Raw genomic sequence first — 25191 nt, 5'->3', positions numbered from 1 at the left:
AAACTTCTATCTACCTTAATACATAAGACAGCAGCATGATTTTAAGACTCAAAGCTCAGGCTCTCCCCCTCCAATTCCAGCAATTTTCAACACTTTAAATTTCATTCTCTCAGTCCAAGAAAGATGTGACTGAGCTGCAAAAAGAAAATCGCTACCTACACGAAGCTGGACAATGCATTTAACTTGCAGGGATAATAACAACAAAAAAGTACCTCTTTTTGTCAAGGGAAAAAAGTAAATAAACATGATTCTGACCAAAAAAAGAGAAGTAAACATCTCAGAACAGATTATCAGAGAAGACTTCCCCCCTCCCACACACAGACTCCCTATTGCTCAAATACCAATAGAAGCAAATGTCTGTTCTCTCTGCATGACATAAAAGGTAAAAACCAAATACCTGAAAACTATTATCATGGTCCCTTAACAGAGCAAATATACTTACAAATATATTTACAAATATAAATCACTATCCCTAACTGCTGAAGAAAAAGGAAAGAAATTAAAAAACCTCTCCCTTATGAACATCTGTGACCATCTTCTTTAAAAAAAGAGAGAGTTAAAATACAAGTGTCAAGAAACTATCAATTCCTTTCACTCATTTAAAAAATGAAAAAATAACCTTGATTTGGAACCATCATAAGATCGGGATCTAATCATAAGAGATTAAATTAATCATTTAAGTCTAATGGAAAACTAGTTTGTTGAGAACAAACTAGTTTGTTGAGGTACAAAATTAGGTCTCCCAGCTTTTCAAGGAAAGTAGTCTGTCTTTGTCTTTACACCGTTCACACACAGCGTATTTCCTTCTGCTCAACAAGAGCTTCAGTTAAAATGTTTCATTACAAAATGGTCATACTACTTCAACACAGAAAATATCAACTGGTATATTAAAATGTTTCACACATCAATTGAAGTAAACCACACAAAGCTGTTACACATGTAACAGTTTAAACTTTTATCAAACTGAAAAGCAGAAGTCAAGGATAATTACTTCTTTTGCAAAGGTAAAAGTTTTAATGACATAGAAAATGACTGGCTAATGCAATCAGCCATATATTTCTTGTGTTTTAATGAAATATAAAGCATATTTGTTCTAACAGAGGCAAACACTTTTGGTTATTTTAAGGATTTGCAGACATTTCCATGCAAGAGTTTATTCAAAGAGGTCATCTTTTGACAACAGCAAGCTTAAAGATACAGTAATAACCGAATGTACAATTAAAAGATATGTCTGAAGATCAAAGAGAAAACACATCTTCAGTTTTGTGCACTGCTGTACTTCATTTTACCCATACTTTCCTCAGAAAACGACTACACAGTTAGTATAGAAAATTCTTTGAACTTTCTTTGCTAGGCTTCTAACCAAAAGTAGACTCTCCTTTTTTCATTTTGCCTTACTGAAAAAGTTTTTGCAATGACACTTGAAACTGGCACAGTAGGACAAGCCTCGAGGCAGCATTAAACCAAATTTTCTCACTCTCCTTAGTCATGACCACTAACACCTTGTCCTGCAGACTCCGAAAAGGTGAAATCTCTTAGGCTAACTCCCATTCCATAGCAATTTAGTCAGCTGAGAGGTGGGTAGGTGGGAAGTGGCTAATGAGTAAAGAAAAAAATCCACCCACTCCTTGGAAGTACACTGACCATTTTCAAAACTTCCCCCTTTAGTAATATGACAGTATCACCAGTCACTGACAATTGGTCAAGACTAAAATGTGTGGCCCCTATCAGGCACCTGGATATTGTTTAGAAAGCTCCTGGTCCTATTTCCCACAGAAACAGATGCAAGCAGAATGAAAGGTCTGAAGCAAGTGGGCCAGTGGGCATGTAGTCAGATAACTAAGCAGCTAAGTACCATAAGCTCCAACTTCCCTCCTGCTCCCTAATCATGAACCAAGTAACTACATGGCAACTTCTGCTTCCTTCTCATTTATCCTAGGTGACTCATACCTTGAAAGTTTATTTCATGAACTCTGAGATTTGATTTAATTTCCCAGCAACCCTCATGCTATTCTCTCCTGGTCAAAGAGCACAGGGGATTGTGTCACACATACACTTTTACTTCTAGGCTGGCTGAATACTTTCCTTTACTTCTGGGCTGGCTCAGTATTTTCTTTTCCATTCTTCCACTCTTTACAAAACTCAATTTCTTTAATTGATGGGTGAGGTGTCACTGGTATATCCAGCATTTGCATAAATACCTACTGAAAGCCAGACTGGCAAAAAAAAATTTCTTTATCATCTTAATCAAGATGATAAAGACTTGTTTACCAATATATCAGTTACTCATAATGTCTCAATGACAGTAAGGCTGGGTATTTCAGCCACTCCTTAAAATGCAGTTTCAAAACAATTCAATACTGCCACTCTCATTCCTCCTGCTCCCAGGCATGCATTCCCCCTCTCCCTCCCATGACCTAAGCCAATGCTGGCACTTTGCTAATTCTACAGCAAGCCAGTTCATGGAGCAAAATCAGGGCAGGAGATAAGGTTCTGTTAATTTTCTGCTAGTTTGGCTTTGAGCCAGATGAACGCCAGGGTGAACACAGAGAAAAAAGCCGAGCCAATTTACACTGATTTACGAATTAAACTCTTAACATTTCCTAAGAACAATCTTGGAGGAGGGGGGAAAAAAAATAAATCAAGGATGTACTCAACACTAAAACAGACTTTTCTGATTTTACATTGCCTTAGCACTAGAATAAACATTTAGGAAGTTTAAAAGCTAGTCCAACCACACAAGGTTGCCTCTGGCAGCTGTTACAAACAAGCAATAATGTGGGCCTGTAGGATAAGAAGAAGGAGACATACATGTTCTACAGAAGGAATGAAAAAGGGTTAATAACAGCAAACCACTTCCTTGAGTTGTTCGCAGCAAATTGGAAACAACTGTGCTAAAAGACAGCACCTGAAGTGAGAGCCTGTGGAGGTTTCAGAAAGATTGGTAAAGCAACCCCAAGAGAGAACCTCCCACCAAGAGGAAGGGAAGAAAAGACCTTTAGCTATTTAACACAGCTACAGAAGTCCCTTTTTCTGTCAATCCTCTTCTCTAGAAAGGGAATCGAGGCCCTTGGATATGAAGGGTGTCCATAGTAGGAAAAGGCTCACAGCCAGGCTGCCATAGTTTCAGGCTAACTTTGTATCTGCAGTTACCTTCACCCATGAAACTACAGTGGCAGAACAGCTGCTGGGAAAATGGGGGAAAGAACAGGAGAACCATGGTCACAGAAACTAGTTGTTTTTTCTTCCTTCTCTATTAGTTCCCAAACCAACATATATAAGGACAAACACAAGACCACCACTGCAACATTTAGGAGGAAGCCTCTAATTTCCACTTATTTTCTGCCACATCCATAGTAGTAGAGAAAAATAAAAATTCATCCATTAACCTGGAAAAAACCCCTACAACAAAACAAGGTAACAGATGTTGATAGGCAAGAGTCAAACAGAAGTACTCACGCTGGTGCCAATACAACTTGGTTTTCCTGCTGCTTGTCTTCCAAGACCATATTTTACACACAAGGAGGGAAAAGTAACTGACCGATGTTTAAACAGCTATTCATATAGCTCCCAAATATTTTGTCATATTTATTTTCTTCTGGAATAAAACAGATTTCTCACCTAGGAACTGATAATGCATAATTTTAGAATTTGTTATTTTCTCCCTAGGTTTCCCCTGTTTCACTATGAACTGCCTTCAAGGAAGAGAAGAATGCTAGTTGCTCTCCAACCTTTCGTTAAGGAAAGAAAGATGCGATCACTGCACTTGCTGTTATGTAAGGGACTAATACCACCGCTTCCTTTTTTCTTCACTTCATTCTACACAGGATTCAAGGAAAGATTAGCAAGGGAAAGGGAGAGGAAAGCAGTTAAGAGTTGAAATGCCTCCAGTATTCATGGCTTCTCAATACCTATTGCTTCCTGCTGTCATAACCTTTAAAAAGATGACCACTAATCCTTTCTTCTACTAACCTTTCTGCTACTTTTTCTACCTTACATTATAAATGCATATAAAGGCCCTGACACCAGATACAGATTAACAAAACAACCAGATACTCAAAAGGAAAAAATTTTAAGTAACTTTCTCCAAAAAAGACAGCTCAGGAAAGCAACAGAGGGAAGCTGAGAAAGAATAGCAAAGATGCCTCATGGCACCAGGCGAGTAAAGAGCTTCTAACCTTGTAAGGTCCGCTTTGTCACACCACTCGGGAAGAAAAGAGACTCCCACAACAGCAGTAAGACTTACGGAAGATTAAAATTCACATTAAAAAATCCAGAACATGTTCAATTAAGATTTTGTCCCTGTATTATCCCCATTCCAGGCCCTCTCTTGGAAACTGTGCAGAGAGGAGCAGAGCAAAAGCACAGAAATAAACAATTCCCACTCAGATTTTGACCTTCCATGGTGTTTTCTGGATATTATATCATCTTACAGCCTTTTATTAAGAAATCAGCTGTGTTTTTTCTCTCTCTTTACAATCGTAGTTAAACATTGAAAATATAAAAAGTACACACAATTAAGAAGAATCGTTAAGCCTCAGTGTTTATCTTCTAACCACAGATATAGCCAGATATTGGGTATTTTCAGGAAACTAAAGAGAGCCAGGAACCCATTTCATAAAAATAAATATTAAACAAGTCCATGGAGAAAAAGTAGCTCTGTTAGTCTCGATAGCTCTTTACAACTTAGACATAATAATACATTTCTTGCATTTGCAACAAAGGTAAGAGGCCTGTTAATAGAAGTAGACCAACTTTTGAAAGATAAGGTGAACAGTGTCATGCAGATAAAGTGGCAAAAGATTCATAACTATTGAACTCTGTATTTCACAAGAATTTAGTTTTTCACCCATCCCAATTTTCTAATGCTTGTCCTGCAAAAATACTAAGCCATGGGTTACAGGCATGTAAAATTTAAAAATGCAGATGGGGACTTTTCACAGGAGGTGGCAAGAACAAGGCTATTAAAAAAATCTCTTATGCTTTTAATTTTGTGCTTTCACCACAGTTTCCCCCCATAAATGAATAGCAAAGTAAGTACTATTCCTTCCAATTACATAATTTAATTCTCACAATAGGTTCAGAAAGGATGATAAAGCAGTGGCGATATATTCTTAAGTTCAGAAGGCAAACAAAGCTGCACCACTAGGCTTCTCCTAAATCAATTTAAAATCCTAGTCAACTCATGCATACCTGAAAACAAAGCTACAAGAGTCACAGAAGATGCCCTGCAACAGTAAAACATGGAATGAGGAAGTGCTTTTGAAATCAATAAATTTTGACAGTCTGCACAGTCAGTGTAGGCATTCTGCAGCGTTCATTGATATGACAGTGTAAGGTGATGACTTGCTCTTATCACAAACAGGCAGCAGCTTGAAGTCACACAGACAATGCTGAAACAGTATTTTACTACAAGACTCTTGAAAACTTCAAACATGAAGATAATTGTTTTTTAATTAACAAGATCCCATGCTAGTGTAACTGAATATTTTTCTAGCTAAAGTATTCTTTTTAGTGTAAACTATATTACGTTGAGGCAAGTTGCAGGTCTCAATCTCATTTGCATTGGCAAGAACTTCCCCACTCATTGATGGGGAGTGGAAAAAAAACATTCCTGAGAGTTGCCGTTGGCTCTACACTGAAGAAACAAACTCCAGTTTGGCCCATTCTTTTGGCCAGTTTCAACAGGAAGGAAGCCTGTAGCTCCATCAACTCTGCTAATACCATTAGGTGGTACTTTGACTTTAAGACACTCTCTATCACAGTGTAACTCCTTGAAACCTAAACCCACAAGAAATCAAGCAAAACAAATATAATAAACACAACCAAGAAAATAAGAAAGAAATCACATCAAGCTTCAGCACCTAGATAAGGCTTATACATTTGTGGTTTGTACAGCATTTTGTACACTGATGGACATTTACATTAAGCTTTAGCTTGAAAAAGTTGTCAGTATCTGCCAACTTGGAATCTGAACATGCAGGCCAGATTAGCAACTACTGTTGTGTTCCCAAGTGCATCCAAACTCTGTGTGATTTAAAGGAAGAGAATACCTAGACACTAGTTTTAATTCACTCATCATTAAATGAAGCTTTATATTCATTAACAAGTCTGAATAGCAGACAATAATTTAACAGATTCACTAGTTTTCTCTTACAAACATTAAAGGTTATGAAAGGCTCTAACTCTGGGCCACCTCAAATAATGCTCCCTTCTAGTACACAGGTGAAACAAATATCTTTACAAAACACCTGTTTTGCTATCCCATTTTTACCACATCTTTCCTCAAGTGTCAACAAGTGTAGCACCTCTTTTCTATACAATTCTCAGTCTTTCCTTCCACAGTTTACATAACTCATGGCATTTATGCTTATCTATTAGCCACGTTTTCACAAGTTTAAACAGGACCTGAATTTCCTACTCCACCGCAAAACTGGACTACAACATTTAAAGACTAAACACCTTAGAAAAACACAGCCATTCTTAATGGCAAAGAGAAGACTGCATTTAAGACTCCTTGATTACATCCATGGAACAGAAGAAATATTACCATTGTCATCTTTCATTCATGTAGGTCACCAGTGAAGATTTAACATAGTGGCAGAATCCACATCAGTGAATTCTGTGGTTAAGTTAGTTCAACTAGTTCCTGTCCTACTTTTTGAAGGGCTAGCTTGTAATTCACACCATTTCAGTGTTTCAGTTGACCTTGTGAACAGATGCAGTGCCACAGTGGGCAGAGATGAATCCTTGAACTGGTCTTTCTGCTTGTCTGTGGTAACACCTCTCCTAGGTCTACGGCTCCATGAGGGGCTTTCTTCACCAACAATACCAGCTTAATTAACTCTTATTTCTTCTGTTTCTTCACCATACCTTAGTTCTGTAGGAAAACCTCTTTATGGGCTCATACTAAAATCACATCAGTGAACTCAGGGGAAAGGATGGCAAATCCATACCCCAGCATTGATGTGGAAAACAATTCCATCAGTGTGAAGTTATAATAGACTACCAAACTGATCTAAGAGCTCCTCAGCACCAAGGGGCTAGTTCCACTCCATGAGATCACCTAACACAGGTAAAGAGCAAACTGGGTAGTTCTCTAACCCCCAGTACTTAGACTGACCCAGCTCACAGACAGATGAGACTAGTATGAACGACCAGCTGCTTATGTCAGTGAAAGGAATCTTCCCTGTTCAGTCACAGCAAACTATCAGACTGGCCCCTGATGCTCACAAACACTTGCCTTCTTCCATGTTTTGCTTTAAAACAGCTATCTTGAGGCCATTTTGTTGTATTACTCCAAGAGTATTTAATTTATGCAGAAATACTAACAAAATAGCTAGAGCATTCCTTTCCACGGCAGCAAAGGCATACTTTTGTACCAATAAACCAAAACTACTCACTCAAGTCAATGTGGAAGCTCTTCCAGAAAAACACCACTCTGCACATGTAACTGCAGCTACACTAGCAACCTCTGTATGCAGACTGCTACATTATGGAAGGATGACACACTTTCATTCATTCAAAATGATGCAGCCTTGTTCATACCTTTCACAGCTTTGACAAGGCCTTTATCAACCAGAATAGTGAAGGTAACACATTATCTAATTGGTATTTTTCCTCCACAGCGTATGCATGAAAGCACTACTGGTAGAAATCATATTTTCCTTTCAGTCTGGAAACCACAGGGGTTTTCAGCCCCATGCAGGGGAAAAAAAGAAACAAATAATGGGCATTTTCTCTGAACCTTACTGCTTAACACATCACCTGCTAGACACAAGAGGCTGGAGAGAACAGAAATTTCCACAGTCCAAATGACAGTTTTCTCCTGCTGCTTCCAATTTATTTTATTCTCCTTCACCAGATACTGTGGAAGAGGAATCAAAAAGCGTTGCACTTTAGGCATGGAAAAGGAAAATCAAAATGTGCTTCTTGTACAGGAGCAAAAACTAATTCTGTAGCACTCCCTTTTACACATATGTTCATACTAAGTTCTAACTCAGATACACTACAAAGTAAATTATATTTCTTAAAAAACTGTTAGTGGTTAAATTTTCCTTGTATTCAACTCATTTTACAAAGAAAAAAAGTTCTCATTTTGACTGAAGTCCTGAGTGTATCAGACATGATCCACTGTGATAACCTTCAACTCCCAGCTATGATACACCTACCTCTGCCATAAGCAGCTACCAACACATACAAGCTGGTGTCTAACTCAAGTAATTTCATAATTCTTTTATGTATTTCAGGCAAATATTAAAAGTCATGTCAAGGCATCACTAAATGAATTACAGCTATTAAAACCAGTTTTAATTAATTTTAAAAGATTGGAACAATTTAAAATGACTGGAGAACTAACAGGCATAATAGGTGAAAGATAACATACTTTGCTAAATGTCTTTGTCTAATCCAATTTATGCATCTAGGTAAACAAGTTTATTATTCAGGGGACGGCAAACTCTTCTAGGAGTGACTTATTTAATAAATATTGTGCCTTGCACTAAAGGGCCTAATCCAAGTCAAACTCTCTAGCCAATACCAAAGCATAGGTAAAACATAATCTGTTATTGGCAATTATTCCAGTAAAACAGCTTTAAATACAGAGTTTGGGACACACACACAAAATAATCTCATCCCCATTCACCAAAGACAAGAGTACTATTAAAAAAAAAGAAAAAGGAGCAAGACACCAAATATTTTAACTGAAACAGCTTCATAAGTCAATGTGAAACATACTGCTTTGTACTTATCAACATAAATGCCTTTTTAAGCATACTTTTGCTGAGCAACTGGAGATTGTCTGCTCCCAGGCTTAAGCCTGTTAGACTTAAGAAGGCTCTTTAAGAAAGATAACCTACCATTCCCTTTAAAAAAAACAAATACTTGTTCAACAAATGGAAAGTAGCAGTTTGAACCAGCTGAATGAATTGAAAAAAATCCAAGTATAGAACTCATGACCCTTTTTTTTTTCCCCCCTGTCATTCGCTCAGGAAAGCCCAAATGGAGCAGGGGCAAACTTATCAATTGATACTCTGAAGGAGAAACAAAACAAGAATGAAATGACAAGTGCTGAATGGGTCTCTTAAGAAATAAAAGTTTTGAGAAAGATTAGAACAAAGGAACAACAAAGAGAAGTCTAAACAAGGGGGAACTAAAGCTTCAGTTGCAAAGTATAGATCATACACTGCCTAGCAAGGCAAAGGGAGAATGAAGAGGGGGTACAAAGGACCAGATTTCCTCTTTTCTAGCTCGCCTACAAATATGATGGGATGTCAGTAAAAAAGTGGTTGGAGGAGATAAATTCTGCATGGGACAGATTTCTCAAAAAGCAAAGAAAAAACAAACGGAAAAAAATATGCTGTAAAAAGACACGAGAATACTGTAAACAGAGAAACATAGCATAGCACAGACACAGGGGGTAGAGGCTTTTCTTAAGAGTTTAAATGCAACATGAACTGACAAAGGATTTAATTACAGGCCACACTACAACATTTTTTTTAACTGTGTCTTTTTTTCCCCCCCTATGTAGGTGAAACAGTTAATTTTTTCCACCTGGGGAAATCAGGCTTAGGACTTAGATGGCAAAAGACTTCTGCATTTCTAGCCTTCAGTATAAAGTAGAAATCGATTTCCAAACCCCAAACGGCTCCAGGAAAACAAATGACTTATCTGAACCTACATGTTAGTCACAGCTTCTGAGGCACTGGATCAGTAAAAAGTACTGGTGTCTTGTGGGGTAGTTAAATTCTGAAACTTACTGTATGTTTTTTTAGTTATTTTACCCTGTTGAAAAAGACATCCTGAGAACGGTGATAAACAGATGGACCAACCAAAGAGATTTTTACACACAGTGCAATTTCATTTAAAAAATGCATTCTGAAGCCCTACCTTTGACATATTTATGCTTGATCTTTCTACAAGTCATCTATGAAAATACCTGATAACAGCAAGATATTACTGAACAATAAAGACAGGCTGCAGCAAATAAAATTAAAAGGCATTAGAGTATTTCCCGTCTGCCAGGGATTTCTTATCCATTTCTACTAGCGTTACATACAAAATAGAGATGTACCAGGTAAATACTTATTTCAAGACTCAAAAAATTCCATGACATATTTAGTCCATAATAAATCTATATTAAAAAGCAAGTAATTTCAGGCTTCTAAATAATTTGATACTAGCATGGCCCACCTTCACAGATAAATCAGTTAGACCTGTGAGTACGTTAAATATGCCATTGCATGCAACAGCCCACAGAGACATGACTGCATTATACTGTAAGCTTGCAACAAACATGTAAGTCACACTGTCTAAAGAATTATATATGATGTAACAAAATCATGCTTTTGACAGCATATTTTGAGAACAACAGATATGTCTCATGCAGTTCGCACATTCTTGCCCCGTGCTGCTTCATGCCCTGTATCAGTCTAGGCAATCCTGTTGAACCAGACCCACACAAACACACAGACAGGCACAGCTCCAGAGGCTCTGCACCCATGGAACCAACACTGTCACCAAACATCTCACAGCCACTCACAACAACAGTTGCTACACTGTAGTCAAAAGTGTACCACTGTTATAAGACAACCTTAGCAGCCCAGCAGTCTGATTTGTACCTTACATATTGTCCCCCATCCTATTTTTCTTTGTCTTCATCTTCTTAAGAACCTATTTTAACATGATTTTTGTTTAGTAAACCAAAACTGGCAGCTGCTGCTTACCTTCCTCTCAAAGGCATCGTCCCATAAATAGCAAAACTAGCAAAGCCCTGTTTCCCATAGATTTGCACTCTGTCTCAGACGTGCTTCCGTGCTCCAATTAGTCACATTCCACCTCTATCCCAGATGCCTATATTATCTTACCGCTCTCTTTCAAGCATCAGCCACAATATACTTAACCTCTCCTGTCCTCTAACTACTGACTGAAGAAAAGAGTACTGCACTTCACACCTAGTTCTTACCCCGTAGACAACTGTCTGCGGGCCAACTGGCGGCTAAACACAGGTAGCTCCTAAATTCATGCAAAACTTTCCCCTAAAGAGATGATCTTAATGAAGTCATCAACTTTAACAAATTTAACTTTTGTTCAACGTTATTAAAATGTAAAATCTCTGAGACCTTGCCCCTTGGCTAATTTCTTTGCTGAAAATTAGTGGAAGAGCTCAAAATTTACTTAGATACAGGATCAAAGGAAACATAATTACTCAAGATCTGTGACTTCAGAAAGGCAAATTAAAGATTGTTTATACACTACACAGATATACAAACCCCAAAACCAACTATTTCTTAAAAAACAAACCCAGAAAATTAGTGCATCTCAGCATCTTATCCATGTGAGGACAGCTGATTCTGAACTCCCAAACTGCAAAAATTTATCTTCTAGCATGCCTAGTTAACTAGGGTTTCTTAAAGAAATTGCATTTATGTATTTTATTTGTCCTTTTAATAAGTATTTGCATCCTCTGATCATTTTCAAGTGCATTTTAAAGGACACATAAAAGTTTCACAGATAAAGAGGGTTCTACAAATTTAGTGAAAACTAGCAGCTTTGTAGAAAAAAGTAACTCGAATTCATGCTTTTGATGAGGGGAAAGGCAGGTGGAATTCTCCCTTCTCCACTGGCAGCCCCAGCAGACCGACCAGCCAGCACCACATAGCACCAGCTCTGATTAATTTTGGAACAAGCTTAAGACGCTTTGCATTAAAGTGTTCATCTAGCTTAAGACAGTCAAAGTAGTGAGCACATATAGTAGCTTTGTCCTGGTTTTGGTAAATTCTAGCAAGCCGAACAACATCCTGACTAATAGGTGCACAGTTCTGGTTGCTTGGGTGACTTTTTTAGTTTTTAAAAATTCCTATATACAACCTACAATTTTCTTTTACCACTGGGTGTTCCCGAGTTAATGCTTTTCTAAATGCTAAAGGGAGCACAAGGTTTACATCCATTCTGAAACACAGATTTTTAAAATAACAGAAAAATTAAATTCTGCTTATAGCACAACCAGGATCTGAATGAGTTTTAAACCATTCAACATCAAAGACAGTGAAATCTGATCTTAATCTGTGCTCAGAATAGGAAAGAGCTACACAATTTCCATATTGCTACAAAAATTGATTACACATAGCTATTTTCTAAGAATATAATGCATATTTTACACAAAAGAGTCTTTTTCTGGTTAAATATCTGTGACTAGATATTACCTTACAATTTGTTTAGCACATACCAAGTTATGCTTAACTTCTTACTACCAACAAAAAAAAAATAATCTAACACATTCTAAAAATATTAACTATTTAATGACATCTTAACTGCACCTATGGCAACAAGAACATCCTGAGTGATGCCATTCATTCAGCAACAGATATGTTCCAAGAATATCAGGATATTATACACAAACATCAGAGATCTTTTAACTTTAATTATGTCAAGCTATTCCACTTGGTTTCACTTGAACCTGATTACAAGCAATTAAGGAACTCCAAAATCCAAAGGCAGCATAAGACAAAACTAGAAAACTCAGTAAACATCTGTACAGTGTTTGGAATACTTCCTTGAATGAGAGTTGAGCTTACTCATCAGTTCAATAAAAATAAATCCCTAATTTTAGCATAATTAGAATAAAGGTCTACAAAAACTTCTGTCAGGGAAAGCATCAATACTATGTCAGTGATTTTTTGGTAAACATTCTCAAAAGAGGGTGAAACTGAAACAACTATTATACTGAAACTCCTGACTACAATTAAGAGTTTGTAAAAAAATATTATCCTATTGTAAATCTGACAGCTTTTGTGCTTTCATAGTTGCATTTAAATATGTGGAATCCAAACCAGACCAGTTTGCTAAGCAGGGTTCAAGATGTCTTAGAGCATCCACCAGCATTTCTCTTGTTTGAAACAGAATGCCTTCACTTGCCCAGCTGTGATAACCTACTATGGAATTAAAATAAAAAAAACCAAACCAACTTGAATTACTGCATACATTCGTGGTAACAAAAGTTAACTTTCATTTCAAACATTTAAATATTTGAGTTTTGGGTATAGCTTTAAAAAAATCCAGTTCTGAATCACTGGAATTTTTGTTCTATTTCCTGTAAAAGCACCAACAGCAACATCATTCAGCATTCCGCTTGCAGCAGTTCAGAAAAGATCAGCCTGATCCCGCAGTCCTAAATTTACAGTCATTTCATAAACTTAAGGTCACATCTGACCAACCTTTTTTCTTCCAGTGCTTCCAGCCATGAAGATCATAATAAGGAGGCTGCACTTCGTAATAGGATGAAGAGTAACTTAGTTTTATGTTTCAAAGCACATTCTCACAAAGAAATAGTCTCCCAACAGCTCTTTAAACTGCCTAGCAAAAAACCCCAAAACATACATACAAGTTTGCTGAGAATAATCTCTTCAACAGATGACAGGTTTAATTCTCCATGGTTTGAAAAACATACCAGTTACCTATAAAGCCAAAGACCATCACAAAACAACATAAGACCTCAGCACTCAAATCAAGTGAGGAAACCCACTATCTTCTTCCATTCTGTCACTGCTGGAAAAGAGAAGTTTATACCAGGACACTGTCATAGGAAGAGTGCCCATTTTGAAGAATTCTATTATTGTATCAGCAAATATAAAGGAAGGGAGCAGAACCCTACGACTTCTCTTATGTTGAGAAGGAAAATGGTTTACATTTCACAGTCTTGGAAAGCTGGTATAGCAAGAGTAGTGTAGCATAGCAAGATGGCACTGCCCCCACATGTAATGAAACATGGACAATGCTTTATCAAGCATCTCAAACACAAAACTGGAATGACACAGACTGAGTTCTCCTCCAACTGCCTTCCTTTCCCCTTCCCCCTTCCAGGCTCTCCTGTGAAGCAACATGAGAAAAACCACACAGGTTTTCTCATTTTTTAAAAAAACTGAGACTCAACTCAGTGTCCGTTCTGCTGCAGTGCAAGCCAAGGTACTATCTACAGCTGAGCATCCCTAAGTTTAACATATGGATAACAATCTCAGATGACTGAAACTTTCATTTAAATTGGAGCAGAACTTACTGAAGCTGATGACATGTGTCCCCTAATGTGTCAGTGGAACTTCCCTCTTACCAAAAGCAGGTATCAGAATTCTGGGGTTTGACAAAACCCAATTACAATAGAATAGATAAAGAACAACTAATTGAATGATGTGTATGAAATCAGCACCCAAGCTGAAAATTATTCTCAATTTCAAAAAAACCCGTGGCCAACCATGAATATAATGCTGTTGCTATTAGTGTCATTAGCCCTCCTTATAAAGCAGCACATGTGTAGTACCATTTCGGTGCCTAAATTATTATACAAACCAATCTGAACAGTCTAAGATAACGACTTTATCTGACTTCTGCTGATACTCAGTAGACACATTAGAGTACTGAAAACTATATGCAGCACCGTTTTCAGCATTCTACTGCTGAACGTCAGAAACTGCTTTTGTCAGTCTATATCAAATACCCTAAACTTATAATGACTAGAAAAACACACTTGAAGCCCACTCCTTGCTAAGAAGCATTCCTCTGGAATTCTTTTTTTATGTATGCACCTACTATCACTAATACAGGGACACCCACAGGTCCTGGGCACAAACCAGGCCCTGCTGAGAGACCAGGTACATTACAAAGAACACAAGGCTTCTGCCCTGAAGGCCTTGCTGCATCTGGGCTAAGCATTCAGAGTTTTAGCATGAGCCTTTCAATGAATGAGACAAAGCACTACACACCTCCGCACAGCCTTCCCAGGTCTCTCAGAGGGACACAACAGAAAAAGAGAAGAAAAGGAGAAACAGTACGTGTCTCCTCTCTTCAAAACCTCTCTTATCAGAACCATTTCAAGAATGTCTACTCAACAATTAAACTGACTCGAACAATGGAAACCGACGCCCCAAATATACTATATATGGAATCGAGCCCAGCTAGCCCCCACAAAGACACCGGGCACCAAAGAATCGCACCTCGGACGCTCGGATACTCATCCTCAAATGGCGGAGTGTCGCCCAGCGCACTCACACCTGTCACCTGCCAAGCGCCGGGCCAGCCCCCTCTCTCCCTCCCTCCCTCCCTCCCTCCCTTCCGCAGCCAGGCGAGCCCGCTGGCAGCTCCCGCCCCTCCACGGGCCGCCGCAGCCGTCCGATCCCTCCCCGCGCCGGGAAGCTCCAGCGGCTCGCGAAGGAAAATAAGTTTCCATCTCTCGCTGGACGTCCCGCTGCGCGACGGCTTCCCGTGCCTTCGCTGCTTTCCCACCCCGCCCCAGCACGCCGGGATGAGCGGGGTGCCGGGGCTGCTCCCTCCCCGCGCCCAGGCCTTCCCTGCCTTCTTCACCCTGGCACAGCGCGGGGCGGCTGCGGGAGAGCCGGACCCCCCGCCCCCGCGCCTCTCCCCGCAGCCCCCCGGGAATGGGACCACAAAACCAGCCCAGGAAGCCGCCGCCGGGCCCGTCCGGCGGGGTCAGCCTTACCCCGCTGCCGCTTCTCCTCCTCCTCCTCCGTCTCCTCCTCCTCCGCCGCCTCCCCCACCACCACGGCGGCAGCCGCCGCCACTACCGCCGCTGCTGCCGCCACCAGCGCCGCCGCCTCCGCCCGGCAGGGGGGACCCCGCCGACCCGGCCCGCTCCGCAGCCTCCCGCCGCCGCCGTTCCGCTCCGGGGGGTGAGGAGGGGGCGGAGGAGGAGGAAGAGGAGGGAGAAAGGAGGGCAGGGGGGTCCGTGCTGCCGCGCGGGCGGCGGGGCGGGCCGGTGTGCGGGTGCGTGTGCGTGCGTGCGCGTGCGTGGGTGCGTGTGCGGGTGCGTGCGGTGGCTGTGGCGGCGCCGCTCCCGCTCCTCCGGAGCCGCCGCTGGGGCCGCGCGCCGCTCCCGGCCCCCTCCCCCCGCGCTCGCTGCGCTCCGAATCAAAATAGAGACACAATATGGCGGCGGCGGCCGCAGCATCGCGAGACCCGGCCCGCGAGCGCTAACGGGGTGGCGGCGCGCGCCAATGGGCGCCGGGGCGGGGCGGGGGATGAGGGGGCGGGGCCTCCCCGGCACCGCCCTCAGGGTGGGGCCGCCCCCTCACCGCTCCCGGGACACCGGGATACCGGGGGGCGCGGGCACCCGCCCCCCACCTCGGCCCCGCCTCGGCCCCGCCTCGCCACACCGGCTGCGGTCACCGCTTCGGTGGGCGGCGGTGGCGGAGGTGGGTTGGTGGGCTGCCCGCCTGGGAAATGGAGCCTGCGGGGTCTGCGAGACCTGAGAGGGAGGAAGCGCAGGATCTGCAAGGGGAAGAAAAACTAAGAAAATCAGTATTTATAAAAAAAAATAATTAAATAAAACAACAATAAACCCCCCACCTTATGTCGGAAACAGTTGTTCGGAGGGAATTGCCCGACACCTTCTGTCAGAAACAGCAGCTCTTCCTCTAAATTCCTTCACGCTTTAGGCAGAGTATGTGATTTCCACCATTCCCCTCAGGTACAGCTCGCACTAATCTCCAAAATGCCACCGGATGAGCAGGGCCCAGAAGCTGTCCCGTGAATCCCTCTTCCCTGCCCACCTCACACCAACACCTGCAGGAGGGGTCCCTTACCAGCCCGTGGGGCTGGCGAGGCCATGATCCACAGCCTTGCCGGCCTCCTCGGGGGTCCCAACCTGCCAACCTGAAAAGAGGAATCGAAGTCCTCCTATGATAGAAAGACAGGCATCCTTGGTTTTAGTGGGACGTCAAGTAGGTCTCTGTTTCATAAATGAGTTTACTACTCAGCCTGTCTTGAGTCAAGGTTATATGGGGCTGAGAATCACTGAAATTTGTTTGTCACTGTAAATAAAATAGTATTTCCCCAAACCCAGCCAGAAGTGCCTTACAAAAATGGGTAATGAGGCATATAGAAAGAAGACGCAATGGAAACATGAGGTCACAGAGAGCTGTACTGGGGGTCGCTCCACTGTAAGTGTTCAGGTGCATTAATCAAACCTTTTTGCAACCTGTGTGTACACTATTCGTGGTCTGCCCAGTCATCTGCTCAAGCACACTGCTCTTCAGCTTTTCCAGCACAACCATTTCAAACTTTGCCAAGCCATACCTGACCTTTCAGACAGATAGGGTGGTAAAGGGACATGACTATTTTTTGTGAGCAAGAAATGGAGTTTATTTTGCTAAGTTTAATACCAAGTTAAATATTTGACCCTTTTGCCTACAGTTGCTAAAACAGGGATTTGCCATAGGAAAGTCAAAGACCATCTCTCACTGTGCCATCACCAGTATTTACTGCAACGCTTAAGCACTGGGATCATGTGAGTGAGCTGCACCGTCCCTTCCCCGTCCCTTCCCCCCTTTTCCAGACTCCTCGCACTGCATCTACGTCTGAGCCCATTGCTAAAGTTGCTCATCTCTCCTCTACAGCAGCTAAGCTTGAGTCATTTTTTAACACCTTTCCAAAATCAAAGAACAACTATTTAGGAAATTAGTGTTTTGTACTGAAATTCAGAAATTAACTGTTTTCCTATGTATCCGAAACATGAACTAAGCAGATCTATCTCATAATAAATTCTGGGTGTAATTCTTATCATGGTGTAAATCAAAGCTCAGTCATCAGTGAGCCACAGGAATCAGAGCCTTGCTTCTTTCCCTGAAGATTTTAGGTATTATCCATTTTTTTTGCCATAACAGGTATGAGTTCATGTTTTTTAAACCTTCATCAGACTGTTTATATTATTCACTGCTAGAAAATGACATTTTAAATAGGATTGGGGAATTATTCTAAGCATATGGTACACAAACTGTTTCTCCAAAGTACAGTCAATTTTTTCAGCTTGGTACTGACATTTCTGATGCTGAAATTTCCTTAGAATGCTTTTTAGAGAAGGTAAGAGGACAAGTCCAGTTAAAACCAATCCACAACAACTGGCACAATTATTTCTGAAATTGAGTTTAAAATTAGTTTTCCACAATGGAAAAAGGTGGCATTGGCAATTTTAAAGACACTTTTCCTTGAAACATTCAATTGATAATTTATTTTTTGTTCTTCTAAACAGGAGGACTGTCAGTCTTCAGGGTGATAAAAACAGAGGTAGCAATCACTGGCCCAGGACAGTCCTTGGAAGCTCCCAGTGGGAGGTTACAACCACAGCTTCTCCAGTAAAAACAATTATAATTTAGATAAATAAAATGACAAAGAAATACAGAAACTCACCTTATTTCACGTGAAACTTCATGCATTGTACTTCTGTTCTATGTAGAAGTTGTCAGCTGTGTGCCATGGTGCAATAATTTGACCAGCCTGCTGTAGAGAAGTGGACAATGCTGGATTCAGAAGTAAATTCAAGGGCCACATCTCAGCATAAAGCCAAAGTTGTGATGAATGCATAGCTTTGCTTAAATGAAAGTGCTCAACACTTGTCTCTCCCATTCCACTATGAGGGCTTATACTATACAACAGCTATTAAAAAAAACCCTTTTTTTGCAGTGTAGGAATAATCCAGATATTTGTGTTTGTTTGGAGGGAGTCTGTTGAAAACTGTATTGTCAGTATTCTAGTTTACCATTTTTTCTTTCTGTTTTAAATGTCGGTATAGTTCTGGTTTAAAAAACAAACTGAACTCCAGTCAGTCTTCTTTAATCAGAAACATCAGCTCTAGGAGCTCCGAATTTAAGAACAGTATTAAAATAACAAACAAGTATAATCATTTAGGTAGACAAAATGTTTTGTTAAAGAAATGGGTTTCAGAACAAATTATTCAAATACTATAGTGAACTCCAATTGCTTAAATAGCTCATGTGTGCAGTTACGAAAAGCTGTTGTGCTCTGATGTTTTTCTTTCTAATCCACAGTACACCAACAGCTCTGTTATCACTGCTGAGACTCCCTGGTTTTCCAGGTTGTTTCTGTGCTATCTTCAAGATAGCACCAGCTTTTTCACCTCCTAACAGCTCATCTATTTAGGAGCAGAGCGTAAACATGACATTTGAGATAAAGATGTGATTAAGAGGTGCCTTAGTAGTTCATGAGTTCTAGCAGCTTCACAAGATTTGGAAAAGGCCTCTGCTGAAGGAAAATCCATTGAGACAGACTACCCAAGCTTTTCAATTTTAAAAGCATAGTGATCTGTGTTACAGTGAAGCATTATTGTAGACTATGTATTCATCTGACATGCAAAAATAGTATGTTTTTGGAGACTTGTTAAGATATTTTTTTAATATCTTAAAAAACCCACATTCATTTATATTGATCATGAGTGTCTTTGAAGAATGTTTACACTTGAAGGAAAATATCTTAGCCTAGCCAGAGCAATTCTGAAGTTTTCTCAATAATTGTTTTAGAACTGGGAGAGACTGCCATATTAAATCAATCTTTTGAGTAAGTTGGAAGAAGTGCATCCTTGACAGCATTAACAACTTACAGATATTTCAGTGCTCTCACTAGGAGAATTAAAAATGTATGAATAAAAGCTTATACATGATTATATGACATACAGTTGACTCAATATCTACTAGGAAGACAAATTCAGTATTATTTAATGCTACCATACACCTTTTTTAGGAAACTATTTTATGATAACTCAGTGACATAAAATATAGAAAGCCGAGAGGCTTCACTATACTTCAGTATAAATACAGATTATGTTTCTTCCCAAATCCACTGTTTCCTATGCTTTGTGGGAAATTGAGTAGAAAGTAATGATAAAAATTAATTTCCACTTTTTTTTAGGATTTATATAATACCAGTATATAGTTGCTGCATATCTTTAGGGTCTTGATCAGAAAACACATTTAGTCTCTTGCTAAAGTCCATCTTTATTTGGGATACCTTTCAATCGCTTGCTTAAACTTTATGCTGTGTTGAAACCTGAGATGAAGAATGGACTTAAGTGTTTCTGGACAGGTATAACTTGCTGATTTGAGACAGGAAACCTACCTTGAAGTCCAAACAAATGACTTCCCTATTCCAGATACAAATCAGGCACAAATGTTTTCATAGTAAAAACCCTTGCAGAATGTCTTAATAGCTCTTTCTGTTTCCAGCTACTGATTTTAACCTCTTCTGTCTCGGTGACTTCAGCCAAATACACATTTTGTAAATGTGAGAGTGAGGGTGCAAACTGCAATATACTTAATCTTATTATATATGTTAACACAGAAGGTGCAATAATTATATTGTGTTTAAATTTCCCCAAATGTGCAGGAGGTTATTGGTAAATGGGCAATATATTTTAAAAAATAACCCAAAGTACTCTCTAAACCTAAATGTTTCACACTATTAGATTTCTCCATCTTCTTCTGGCCTTCTGCCCCATCGCTGTGATTACTTTAACTCCTCACCCAATAATAAAACTCTGAACAAATCCTGTGCCTGCTATTAAGTAAAATTAAAATTCAGTACATATTCTCTGCATTCTTTCTTCTCTTCAGCTGCAGCACTTGACAACTTGCATGGTACAAATGAAACACACAAGGCCTTTAAGCCATCTCATATTAAAAAAAAGATAACTTGGAGCTTTCTAATGCTAATATGTACTAGACAGAGTAAATTTTGAAGAAGAGGCATACTGAGTCCTCCGTTTCTGTGGAAAATTCACTGGTCTAACAAAACAGAATCAGCCATATGAGCTTATATACGCACTGTGCTGGCTTGTTTCCTTCTGGGTCTTATACAAGCCCTTGTAAGGAGAAGACAGCTCAGATTTCAGGTCTACTCTGTCCTATGTCCATTTGAGATTGCCAGCAGAAACGAAAATTGCAGGAATACATTTCACTGTGTAATGAGTTGTGCTCCAGCTACTGTGTCAGAATCATCAAGTTCCTGTTCTACTTGTGTGACTTTCAGGTTCCAAGCTGAGCTATGTTTCAGTCATAATCTCCCATGGTTTTACCTTTCTGTGGGAAAAGATCACTTGTATGTACCCACAGTTAAAAATGTCTCAGTATCACAGAGCAAAACAGTAAGAAACATTGAAATTCCAACTCATCAGATCACTAGAATTAAGAAAGGTCATCTCTTTGACAAGGTAAAATTCTTGATACAACTGGGAAAACCAATACAGAAAATAAGGTGGCATCACGGCTGTTTTCAGCTACTACAATGTTATTGTAGAGGTAGAAGAGGAAATTGTGAGGCTTTGGTTAGAAGATACATGACATACTTATTTAAAGGAATGCATTGACGTCTAAAAATTTTAGTGTTCAGTTGTTGGTACTTTTTTCTTCTCAAGCTCCTCTGATAAATAACAAATTACCTTAAAACTCTGCAGAACTCTGTTCTTCCATCAGGAGGGCACCCATTCTGTGAAACACACACAGCCCTCCAGATCATAACCCAGAAACTATAACCTCAGCTAAGCCAAACACAAATTTGTACTTAGATTTAGGCATAGGAAAGTTCCGTTGGCTTTACTCACCCGCTTAAAATTAAGCATATGTTTTAGCACTTTACTGGATTAGGGCCCATGTCAGCAAAATAAATTTCTTGGGAAGAAGTAATAAAAACGTAGCTTGCAGTGAGGGACAGCAGAGCCATTCACAGCTACAGAAGCTTTAAAACACTAGCTGGTATTTATATATTTAAAGAACAAATCAGGCGTTAAACAAAACATTTTAGATAGCTAACTAATTAGTCTCCTACAGAAGCACCTTCTTTTTTTTTTTAATTTGATGAAAAACATTTTTTGCATGCTTGCATTCCCAAAAGCAAATTAATTTACACATCAAGGAAAAAAGTGTTTAGCAAGCACAAGCTTCAAAAGCAATTTTCCCACTGTTTAGTAACAGCCTGGCTGTTCTAGATATACCATTACATTCCCTGGAGAAGAGGATAGACAGGGGGCCAAGCTTTTTAAACACAAAGTTTCATTTCACATATGCACCTGAATTTGCTCATTCGAGTGTATATAATTGCATATGTACAATAAATGTCAGTTAACTAATTCTCTTGTGTGCATTGTGCACTGATGTGTATTTATTTTTAATGCTAAGAATCTCTCTAAATATTTGGTGTTGTATGTCTATCCTTCAAAGAGAACTTACATCGTTTGCAAAACGAGAATGGATACAATTCTACTACACCGTGTCCATGTTAATTTTATTTTTTCCAGCAAAACCTTTCTGTTGCTAACAACAGTGCAGCAAAGTATGAATTCTAGTGTAGATGTAGCTCTTCTGGCATTGAAAGCACAGCGCTATCTGTCCCCGTTCAGAAAAGGTCTGTCTTGTATGAAGGGCTACACGCTATTTGGGAAAGACGGACCAGGGAGGCACAATGGTGGAGTTGCCTTCTACGCAAAAAGGCAACACTTGAGATCTTTTGAGCTCTATCTTGGGGCAGACGATGAACAAGTTGAGAGCTTATGGGTTGGGATTAAAGAGCAAACTAGTAAGGGTGATCTTATTGCGGGTGTTTGTTACAGGTCATCTGGTCATGGGGAGGAAGTAGATGAGGCCTTTTACAGGCAGCTGGAAGCAGCCTCGAAGTCACAGGCACTGGTTCTTTTGGGGGACTTCAGCCACCCTGACACCTGCTGGAGGAACAACATGGCAAAGCACAAACAGTCCAGGAGGTTTCTGGAAAGCATTGACCACAACTTCCTCACACAGGTGGTGGAGGAAAAAATGAGTAATGGTGAGCCATTTGACCATGTACTAATAAACAGGGAAGGCTTTGTTGGAGATGTGAAGGTTGGAGGCAGCCTTGGCTACAGTGAGTGCACTTCAGGCGAGCTAACTTTCACCTCTTCAGTGACCTTCTTGGAAGATTCACATGGGAACAGGACCTGAAGGGAAGAGGGTCACAAGAGAGCAGGTCAATGTTCAGGCACCACTTCCACCAGGCTCAAGACCTATGCATCCCTAAGTTCAAGAATCATACAGGTCGGAAAAGACCTCTAGGATCACTGAGTCCAACTGTTAACCCATCACTGTCGAGTGCACCACTAAACCTTGTCCTTGACCACCCTTTCAGTGAAGAAATTTTTCCTAATATCCAACCTAAACCTTCACTGGTTCAACTTGACGCCATTTATGCTTGTCCTATCGCTTGTTAGGGAGAAGAGACTGACCCCCACCTGCTTACAAACTGATGCATGGGAAGTTCCATTTGAACATGAGGAGGAACTTGTGTACTGTGCAGGTGATCCAGCACTGGAACAGATTGCCCAGAGGGGTTGTTGGAGTCTCCCTCACTGGAGGTATTCAAGATCTGGATACAATTCAGTGCCACATGCTCTAGGATGACCCTGCTTGAGCAGGGAGGTTGGACCAGACGACGTGCTGTGGTCCCTTCTGACCTTACCTGTTCTGTGATTCTGTGATTCTGTATATTGAGGTGACAGTGGTCACAGTGGGACTCTGTACTAATGCTTTGGCTCTTCCCAGTAGCAGTGGAGCTGTGCCAGCAATCCTCTCACTAATAACCTTACATAGAAAATCTGTTAAACTTTTGCAATAACAGTGTCATTTATTCCTTTAGCGTTGCTTCATACCTGAATGACCAGGCAATGCATGTGCATTGTATTTTCTGCCTTTTCAAAGGGAAAAACCTTCATTCAAAAGACAAGACATCATAATTTATTTTCAAGTTAGCTTTTTCTCTTTAGTAGCCCCCTCCTTATAGCCAGTCTTCCAAAGAGGCAAGGTTGCTGAGTAAACAGCCCGCAGGGGTTTGTGCTCATCCTGCATTCCTAGCTACAGTTCCTGAGTCCATTGAATGGTTTCAGCTAGACACATTTCTAATTCTGAAGTTTTTCAGAAAACAAGTGTCTGGGCTGACAGCAGTGTCTCTACAAAAGAGAAAAATGAAGGTGAATCCTCCCTCACCCTTATGACACATGAGAGAATCCACTGGAAACACCAGACTCGAGACACAGGAAAAACAGGTTTCAATACTCCACTGTTAATAAATTCCTGATTTCACTGGGTTTCAAAGCTCAGGATCCACAATCCTCTTTTCATATCTTATTTGCATGGTCCACTGCTCAGTGAAGACGTGGTCACAGTCCCAATGCCCTAAAGAACAAACAAAGAAACATTAAATAGTAAATTTATTGATTGCATAAAACTTATGAGATCACAGATATGAAGAAAAATGGCTCCAAGGGAAAGTTTTCTCCAGTAATCCTTACAGAAACTTATGGGACTTTAATTATCAGGGTTTGTAAAAAATAAATTAAAAAAATCCATTCTTCTTCCTACCTCTTCAGTTAGAGGTTGCCTTTTTTCCAGAATTCACCCCTTTACCAACACTTCTGGAGTCCCACGTTGATTTCTGCAGTGTTGTATACCATTACCATTAATCAGGTTAAAGTTTTTTTATTGTTTTTAAAATTTTACTCTTCTAGTAAACTCCAGTTCCACCTGTTCAACTAAAAATAAGCCCCATGGAATCCATAATGCATACCAGTCACATCTCACTTCCCCTGTGTGGCTGTCATCTTCTACTGATGGGAAGGAGACATGAGCACAAATTGAAATTATGTTGTGCTGCATATGTGCAGGTTTTGTGTTGAGACAGGAGTGAAGAGAAATCGTAGCACTCACCTGTACATTGACCAGACAGATGTGTGGGAGAAAGGGAAGTTTGATTTATTGGCAATAGCAGCAAGGTTGGGGCTAAGTCAAGATGGCCAGCTAATCTGTGTAAAGAAACCAGCCCCATGTACCAGGCTCAGATATGAGATGGCCAGAATGACAGTTCAGATTCACCAACAGTTAACTCAGCCCTGTATGTTTAAAGAGCTGTAGTAATGGAACCATAAAAACTCTCACCAGGTTGAGGTCTCCAGTTTGGGAGCTTTTTCCTAATGCATTACATATTTTAAAGTTTAATCATCAGCCCTTTTCCCAGCAAAACTCCTACTCATTTCAGTTAATCTTTGTCAGAATCGGTCCTGGTACTGGGTAAGGTAACAGTCTGCAGTTGAAGTAAGTTTCACAGAATCACAGAAATGAAGTTCTGAAATAATCTTACAACAGTAATGGTGAGTGAAAACCAGTTTAAAAATGTAATAGGATGTAATAAACATGTATTATTGCAGCTTCATGGAACCATGTTCAATGAACCATAGAGTTCTCAACTAGTTCAATTTCCTAGCTACCAAAATCCAATACCTAGCAGTAATCTGAAATTTGTATATGCATTGAACTGTTACTGATTAAAATAATTGTCACTGAGTATTTTAGTGAGACCATCACCCTAGAAAAAAAG

At 40.2% G+C, this 25191-nt stretch overlaps 2 protein-coding genes across 2 annotated transcripts in view; one reads left to right on the top strand and one right to left on the bottom strand.

Annotated features, from left to right (window-relative positions):
* Positions 1–15617, bottom strand: part of TAB2 (TGF-beta activated kinase 1 (MAP3K7) binding protein 2) — a 62760-nt gene extending 47143 nt beyond the window's left edge. Inside the window, exon 1 of the mRNA XM_064649083.1 lies at positions 15488–15617. The gene's annotated coding sequence lies outside the window, so the exon portion shown is untranslated. The remainder of the gene's footprint in view (positions 1–15487) is intronic.
* On the top strand, positions 14929–21919 carry LOC135411483 (basic proline-rich protein-like). The gene is made up of 2 exons (XM_064649085.1): positions 14929–16199; positions 17200–21919. Exons 1-2 carry the CDS (start codon positions 14930–14932, stop codon positions 17295–17297), a joined length of 1368 nt encoding a protein of 455 aa, XP_064505155.1. The 5' UTR covers position 14929; the 3' UTR covers positions 17298–21919.
* Positions 21920–25191: the final 3272 nt, after the last annotated feature.

This window comes from Pseudopipra pipra, chromosome 3 (genome assembly GCF_036250125.1).
Source record: "Pseudopipra pipra isolate bDixPip1 chromosome 3, bDixPip1.hap1, whole genome shotgun sequence".
Taxonomy (NCBI): domain Eukaryota; kingdom Metazoa; phylum Chordata; class Aves; order Passeriformes; family Pipridae; genus Pseudopipra; species Pseudopipra pipra.
The sequence above is the reverse complement of the archived record's forward strand: the minus strand, read 5'-3'. Positions and strand labels throughout refer to the sequence as shown.

Excerpts from the sequence above, each read along its gene's own strand:
- LOC135411483 (XM_064649085.1), top strand. The coding sequence starts at position 14,930 with ATGGAATCGAGCCCAGCTAGCCCCCACAAAGACACCGGGCACCAAAGA. Across the intron at positions 16,200-17,199 it reads GGTGGGCGGCGGTGGCGGAG|TTGCTAAAACAGGGATTTGC; the intron begins GTGGGTTGGTGG and ends TTTTGCCTACAG.